The sequence below is a fragment of the Vigna radiata genome, chromosome 2 (assembly GCF_000741045.1).
Source record: "Vigna radiata var. radiata cultivar VC1973A chromosome 2, Vradiata_ver6, whole genome shotgun sequence".
NCBI lineage: Eukaryota > Viridiplantae > Streptophyta > Magnoliopsida > Fabales > Fabaceae > Vigna > Vigna radiata.
Genome location: NC_028352.1, coordinates 4,546,731 through 4,555,082, shown reverse-complemented (window position 1 = coordinate 4,555,082; position 8,352 = coordinate 4,546,731). Strand labels below are relative to the sequence as shown.

The 8,352-nt window shown below is 36.2% G+C and overlaps 2 protein-coding genes across 2 annotated transcripts; one reads left to right on the top strand and one right to left on the bottom strand.

The window, feature by feature from the left end:
* Positions 1 to 872: 872 nt before the first annotated feature.
* LOC106778612 (platelet binding protein GspB-like) lies at positions 873 to 2,712 on the top strand. The gene is made up of 4 exons (XM_014666594.1): positions 873 to 960; positions 1,144 to 1,440; positions 1,549 to 2,550; positions 2,660 to 2,712. The coding sequence occupies exons 1-4, from the start codon at positions 873 to 875 to the stop codon at positions 2,710 to 2,712; spliced, it is 1,440 nt and encodes a 479-aa protein (XP_014522080.1).
* Positions 2,713 to 3,612: 900 nt separating this feature from the next.
* LOC106754169 (D-xylose-proton symporter-like 3, chloroplastic) lies at positions 3,613 to 7,235 on the bottom strand. The gene is given in 15 exon segments (XM_014636164.2): positions 3,613 to 3,870; positions 3,975 to 4,112; positions 4,384 to 4,482; positions 4,577 to 4,657; positions 4,743 to 4,805; positions 4,907 to 4,954; positions 5,050 to 5,427; positions 5,507 to 5,531; positions 5,533 to 5,594; positions 5,672 to 5,796; positions 5,885 to 5,951; positions 6,051 to 6,110; positions 6,435 to 6,513; positions 6,714 to 6,814; positions 6,888 to 7,235. Coding segments are annotated over 15 exon segments (1,662 nt in total). The 5' UTR covers positions 7,089 to 7,235; the 3' UTR covers positions 3,613 to 3,735.
* Positions 7,236 to 8,352: the final 1,117 nt, after the last annotated feature.

The window sequence follows — 8,352 nt, the reverse complement described above, 5'->3', positions numbered from 1 at the left end:
GTGTGAAATTAGCGTTTTTGCCACATGGACGTGTCAATGTATCGCTGTCCAATTATATTGCATCATTTTACAAATTAATGACATAACACTATATGAAATTAATGTATATGACACATTGGATTAAGGTAGTGGTACTCAATATTTAACTGAAGATACTTATACTCAATATTTAAGTGATAAGTAATGATAGAATGATATACTTTTACATTCATTCATTTGAGAGACATTATAATGATAGACTAATTATAAAAGAGTGAATTTTTTATTCAAAAAGAAAATAAATATGGTACTTTAACACACATAAATTTTTTACATTCTTTGACACTACAATTTATTATTTTATTTTATTTTTGAAAAAAATACAAAAATTCATTATTTTACCCTTATATTATGTCTCAAATGAATGTAAAAGTATATTATTATATTATTACCTAAAAATAAGTAAAAAATAAAAAAAATAATATCAAAATGAAGGTAAGAAATTTATGTAGATTAAAGTATCATTTTTCTTAAAATAATTATATGTATATGCAGTGTTTGAGTTTGTTGATAGATGTACCTTAGAGTGGCAGAGGTTCAATGGTTTTTCTGGTTCTGGCNNGGTCAAATTACTAATTTAAGGAGTGGTTATTTGTGAGGTTTAGTAGTAAGGAAAATTGTTAGTGTACACGTGTGGAAAGAGACTCCATAGGTGAAAGTTTTGGGAGGTTATTCAACATTGCAAACTGCAAGAACCCCGGAAGCAATTGCATGAGCACAGTTCGTTTTTTNTGTTCAATTTCTGCCTCTTATTGTCCACGGATACACCAAAANATAAAAGCANAGTTATTNCAAGGTTGAGACAAATTGTGTTCCGNNTTTCATACACAGAAATGGCTCAACTCGAACGCCNCCANAGACAGCTTGAAACTACTGCAAAAGCTCCCCCTGCCATCCACACCATGGAACAACTCCTCCGAGGTAATCATCGTTTCCTCATACCATAATGTTTTTCCATGCAAGTCTACTCAAGGTAACTGTTGCATTATTTCCTTTTCAATGTGATGTCTGATAACACTATATATGGTATGAAAATGTTTACAATGAAATGGACAGAAAGTAAAGTGTTTTGCTTATTGTTTATGGTTTGATTTAAATATACAGGTGAGTCCTCAAAGTCTAGTAAGAATTCACCAACCTGCTCCTCTTCCCCTTCCTCTAACTTGTCTTCCCCCAGCTCTCCTTTCTTCCAAAGGTTGAGGTCTTCTCATGACTCAGAAGACGATCATTCCCAGAATCCCAAAAAATCAGTTCTCACCAAAGTCAAGGAGAAGGCCAAGAAACTGCGCAACAGCCTCAGCAAGAAAAAACATGAAGATGGGAACCTCAGTAGTCCATCATCTGCTACTGCCACGGAAGGTGATGGAGCAGAAGAAGATGTTGAATTTCTCGGAGCTCCTAGTAATATACATCGTCATACAACACCTCATTCATTGTTTTTCATAAACCTTTCTCTTCTCTTCCTCGTCCTTAAAATCTAAAATTGTTGTCTCATTGTTAACATCTCAGTGTACGAATCAGAGAAGACACCTACTGGGTACAAAGCAAATGTAAAGCAGATTCCAAGTCCAAGAGCAAATCCTATGATCCCTGAGAAGCATGTTGTATCAAGCAGTGACAAACACGTAGTCGAACAAAATCATGAAAGGTCACTGTACCGATCCTTATCCAAGAGAACAACACACCCTGCAACAACAATAACAGCCACCACCCCAAATGCTACCACTGCTTCTATTACTAATGTTAACATTAATACTCATCCCAGTACTGCTTCTCCTTTAAACAAGACAACCACTGAAAGGGCAGCACCTAAACTGTCAACAGTTCAGACTGAAAAACCAGATGCTGCACATGCAACCTCCAAAGTTCAAGGTCTCACTGTGTCCAAACCCTCAGAGCTTCACGATCCTTCACCATCATCACCATCATCATCATCACCAGCAACATTTTCACCAAAAACAAGTCACAACAATTTGTCCTATTCTGCTCCTCGTACTCCCCTTGCAAGAGTAGCAACTTCTCAGTTTCCTACAACCACTCCGCGAACTACATCAGCTCCAATAACTTCAGCACCATCAGCTGCTACTTCACTGAGTGGGAAGAACACAAGCCCCACCGCGCAAATATGGGATAAGGGTGCGTCCATGAAAGAGTACTTCTTGAACAAACTGGAGCCGGGGGAAGATGAGAAGGCGCTGTCTCAGGTGATATCTGAAGCAATGAGTCCTCGCAGAACTCCTGGTGATGCAGGCGTGATGGAGAAGGTGAGAGAAGCTGTCACTTCTTTGCTCCGAACTGAGGAACCTGCAAAATACGCAGACGCAACTAATGTTGCTACTCCGAGTACTACTCGCTTGTCACCTCGGAGCCCACTATCTATCAACGCTTCCCGCGCTCCATCTCAAATTCCGTCATACTCCAATGCTTCTCGTGCTTCGTCTCAAATGCCAGCATCTACTAGTGTTTCTCGCACTTCATCACAAGTCCCTGTATCTTACAACGCTCTGCAAGGTAACACAGCAATACCGAATCAATAGTTATCTATCTCCTCTTTACGCAATTTTGTAATATGATATTGTCTATCTCATTACTTTTGGTCCCTGTTGTTCTTAAAATGCAGACTATACAGAGGCCCAAGAAGAAAACCATGGCCGAATTCTTCAGACAAATTGAAAGCCGCCAAAACGTATTTCCTACCCAATTTTGTGTTCAGCATTTTTACCTATGTATATGCATGTACCCGACAATCGTGCGTAATTTCAGTGTATTTGTAAATTTAATTTGTATGTAATAAATTGTGTTGTAAATTTGTATTACATTATATATTACACAATCAGTCTCATGTTCGCTACACAATATTCTTATGAGAATGAATAAGAAAAGTATCCACTTTTTCATACTCACTTCACCAGTACAGGTAGTCATCAATGATTTGTTTAATTACTATATATGCGAACTTCATTAGTTGTTTCTGTGAATTTAAGGAGGACCAAGGTAAGGAGAAGTACGTGTCAGACAAGTGTAGGGGATTTCAAAATATAGTTTCTTGCATAATCTACGTTTAATTTTAATTTTACATATGAAAATAGAACCTATGCTACTCAGGCTTAAATGTCAAACCATGCATATGAAAATAGAAAATTGAACCGTAGATGCATGCAAAAAGAATTTTCCACGGTATAATTTCTCGCATGAAATGATATCCACCAACTACACAAATGTTAGCCATGAAAAATAAGGTGTATATATTCTGAATCCTATTCGTGTGTGCTAGAGCAGGTTAGCGTCAAACTGTAGCAGCATTACACAAGCAAACCAAAAAACAGAGCCACACTAGATTTATCTTTCAAAATAGTTCGCGAATCAAACTTGACCTCCAAAATTAGAGGAAATGCATGTTCGTCATCACAAGATTAGAAAAGATTGATCAATTTTGTCAGTCAATTTTCAGAATAAAATTAGTGATGAACAATGTATCGAAAGATTAGTGCCGAGTTATGGGTCCTCCGTTAGCATGGGAACCCTCATGGCAATTGAATCATGAATGCTAAAACCATAATCTGAGTATCTTGGTTAGAGATTAAAAATCACATTGTCTACTGAAAACGCTGTCATGGTTATCAAATTCCATACGTACACAAGGTGAGAGAGTCAGCAAAATATCAGCAATCACATAAAAAGATCTTAGATTAGCTGTCATTTCAAGATTTTGGATTCTATATCTTCTAAACTCAAGCCTTTTGTCTCCGGGACAGAAAAGATAACGAACAGAAGTGATAGAACAGCAATAGCCCCAAAAAGGAGAAAAAGGTTTTCTGCTCCTAGAAACTCCTGCAGCAGAAATCAGTGCGGATTATAAACAAAAAGAGCAGTCATACTAAAATGATAAGTTTATCCTGAATAGAAAAACAAAACAAAAGTAAAGAATCTAAAACCTTTAATGGAGAGAATGCAAAAGTGACTACAGCATTTGAAGCAAAGTTGGTAAGAACAGCCAGACTAATCCCCTTTCCTCTTGTGCGAAGTGGGAAGATCTCTGATACCATTAACCAACTTATGGGCCCAAATGATATCTGCAATGCAAATGCAATATGGCATAATTAACCGCAGTATTAGGATCAATTGAGTTGATCTCATAAACAATGGCATTAAGCCAGAAATTTTATTTGTGGCTAGGAGCTTTTCTGAAGCAGTGGTCTCGCAATGCATGTCAACCTATGGTCGTTTTGTATCCAAAATGTATAGCTAAAATTAATGAATACTGTAGAAGAAGTTCATCTCCAGGTTGAATATGATAATGAAAGAAGCAGGACCAATGACCAAAGTTGGCCAGGAGACATTTACCTGGTAGCAACCAACATAAAGAAGTAAAGCTCCAACAGCAACAAGTGGGAACCCTCCAAGAAATTTATAATAAGCAGAAAGGAGAACTAAAGAGAGGGCCTGCAGAAATTAAAGAAAACCAAATAACCATTTACATATGACAAGTTGCAGAGTATTAAGAATCTTTTAGTTTAATACGAGGTGGAATTCCTACAATGCCACTGACACCTCCAATCAACAGAGGCCTTCTCCCCAAATCATCAACTTTTAGGACAGCAATCCAAGTCATTAGTAACTACATGCACATCAGTCACAGAAATTATCATCAGNGTCACAAAGTGATCCCCATTCCTCGGTAGGACAAACCTAAATANGTATACCTTGAATAAGCCAATAACAACTGAAACTTTTGTAGCATCAGATGCAGCAGAAAATCCAGCGCTCTGGATATTTATGACAGAATATAATATGAAGTGAGCTAGATGGAAAGAACANATTTCAGTCACAACAAAGTAGAAATGAAATGAGTATAANGATTGTGTACCTGAAGAATTGGGCCTGCATAATATAGAACACTTGGTTGACCTGTTATCTATTGTAATAAGGTGACTGATCAGACAAAAAACANAAAAGTTTCACCACATTTCATTCANTACNAAGAGACTCATTGCACCAAAATTGACCTACCTGTTGAAATAANACTAGTCCTCCACCAATTATGAAAGCTTTCAGATTGGGACCCTGAAACACCTCTAAGAAATTCCCCTCTGATTCCTGTTGTCCATAGGCAGACTTCAATGAGAGAAGGGTATCTTCTATTTGTCTCTCAGATTCTCTGTCACCAGGCGGTCGANCCCTTNGTTTGCTCAGGGAAACAATGGCCTTTTCCTTCAAATCTTGAAAAGAACCTTTTCCTTGCACTGCTCTGAGAAGCAGCCAACGAGGAGAAGCGGGGAGAGTCCACATTCCTAGCCCCATTAATACAGCAACTGGAGCACTAAATCCATACATGAACCGCCATCCCCCAACTGTATCAATCAGAAAGCTTCCTACAAAATAACCCAGCTGCATAACAAAAAAGATGAGTTCCGTCTCACCACAGTAAATTCTTTAATGATAAGAGACATAAAAAACAATGCATTACCAGAATCCCCAGGACAATGAAGAGTTAGGGTACCACGGATTTGTGATGGACATGTCTCTGCAATATACAAAGGAGCCCCATGCATGGCCTGTANTACAATGCACTTATAAGATTGTGCAAGAATTATCCACATCGCAAAAACTATTACTGGTCNGAGTAGCCTACCAAACCTATACCAAGTCCATAAAGCAGCCTTCCTGCTAAAAGAACACCAAGTTCTGGTGAATATGCAGTAACCACACCACCAACTATATACAACAGTGCTGCAGCAATGAGTTGTCGCTTCCTCCCTAGGGTTTTAGCAGACATAATAGATTCAATAAGAAACAATCAAAAGAAGATTCAGTTGCCAGATATATAATTAATAAAAGCTCTTACCAAGGAAATCAGCTATAGCATATGCGAGAAGTGAGCCCAGAAGAGCCCCATATAGGGAACCACTAACCTATGTTTCATGGTTGCAATTAGTTTCTAATGTACTGATGAAAAAAATCCTTTCCATGAAATTGCAAAAGGTTTTCCAATTATGATGCTGAAAACATACCACCAGTCCAAGCTGAATGGCAGAAAGATTGAACCATGTTATTCCGCTAAGGTCAGGTGACTGTGGATCCAAATCAACAAAATGAAAAATCATTGATTACATTTCTGCACTAAGAGTAGAAGGAATAAATTTGATCCTGTTTGAATAAAAATTTCTATAAACACTAGAGAACTGAAAAAGTAAAGCGAATTGTGATTTTCGCAAAAAAGCTTAAATTTTTTTAATTAACTTCTACGAAAGCTAAGATACAAAGGTTGATTTTAACAAATGTGAAAAACTTCAATGTATTTTAGTTTCTTATCTTTTTCTTCTACAAATGTTTATAGAGAAGTTTACTCAAAAAGTATTAAGTTGTAATTTAAGGACACTGAATAAAAAAATTACCTGCAATGAGATTGTAGCACCGGAGGTGGCACCAATATCATAACCAAATAATAAGCCACCCAATGCAGGGAACAGAAACCTAAATTTTGAAATAAAATACTGATTAAGTGGAGCATGAAATCAGATTATTATACATTTTAAAATTAGAAACTTTTGAGTATTGAAGTAGGATTGATATATAGTTTGCTTTTCTCTTCCGCACATTCATGGAGCGACAAATTTTTACTTTTCCCTCCAAAACTCTCGTTTCCTTTGTAGAAACAGTGACAGAAAACATACGGAAGAATTACAGAAGACCACGAAAATTCCTCTTGGTATGTTGCGTCAGAAACAAGCGACTCAGAGCTTTCCCCATCAGAATAATCTTTCTGCACTCCAACCTGCCCATATGAATATTTAGCCAAATTAGACTAAAAGCATCAAACTTCGATGAAAATTTGGGGTAGTCCTCACGTGGAATCTGCGCTTGGGAGTAGAATGAGACTGGAGAAGCGGATATGTGACACGTGTGAGCGCCAAATGATCGTTAATGGAAGAAAGAAGGCGTAGAGTGGTTCGAGAAGATGAGAATAGAGATTTTGGCCTCTTTTTCCGTTGATTGTGCAGTGGGTTGAACTGAGAGAGCCAGTAGTTGGAGAGAGTAGTTGACGCCATGCGAGGTAGCTGGAACAAGAAAGAGTATAAGGCTATGGGTATGAATATGGAGTACGAACCTTGAAGTGATGATGTGTGGAGCACGATCAGAGTAGCCAAGATATTTTTCGAATAATCAATGACTTTGGAAGCTTGCGTTCTAATTCACCACAGTCAAGAAACCAAAAATCAATTGCATAGTGCTTGCAGCCTTTTTCATCTTTAAGAACAATGTTATTTTTCATATGTTTTTTACTTATATTACACAGACATAACCGTTATTTTTCATATGTTTTTACCAGCACCAAACATGTTTAAGTAATTTTTTTAATAAATATAATAAAAATTAAATTAAATTTTAATTTTAATTAAATTTTATTTAATAAAATATAAATTACATATTTAATTTTAATTTCTTTTACAAATAACAGATATCCATATACACAAATAATATAATATCAAATCTAATCCATTTATAAATTAATATTAAAATATCTACTACTTATTACTTATAAATAATAAATATTCATAAATACAACTATAAACACCAAATTTTATATACAAATGTTTTTACATCTAGTTTAGAATGCCTCTTTTTTAATTCCCTCACTCCCGCGGGTCGCACAATTAACTAAAAATATCACTAATTATTCACTGTTATCAGTACATAAATTTTAATCGGCTTAATACCTCTTTTCGTCCCTCTTTTGGGGGTGAATGTTCAATTGCATCCTACCTTTTTTTAAAAGTTCAATTTCGTCCCACCTTATGAAAAAAGTGTACAATCAAGTCCTTTTGGGTAACGGAGTTAAAAATATAACGTTTGACTTGTGTTTTGTGTAACGTGGCAGTTTATTGATCAGAACTTTGAAGGGTAAAGTTGGGATTTGAAGTAAATGGATTTAAGTAAATGGCTTCCAAGTGAATGTGAGTGGCAGTAATGGGAATGCTGCGTAATAGATAGGGTAGAAATTTCATACTATTTGTTTGACATAATAATTAAAGATACAGAAACTGTAAACTTCTCATTAGAATTGTTCCTGAAGAATTTAATAGGAAGAATGGAGTATATGCAGATATGTCCAAAGTGGTTCACTGTCAAAGCTTTAGCAGAAAATAAAATTTCTTCTCATTGATCCCACTAAAGGTTTACAATCTAGGAGTCTAGGACCACAATCAAAGCTTAATTTTAGCCACAAAAAACATGTCTCAACTTTTTAATTTGGCTATAAATATTCATCTTGAATTTCTTATCNTTTTCCAAGTAAATTTCCTTCATACTAAG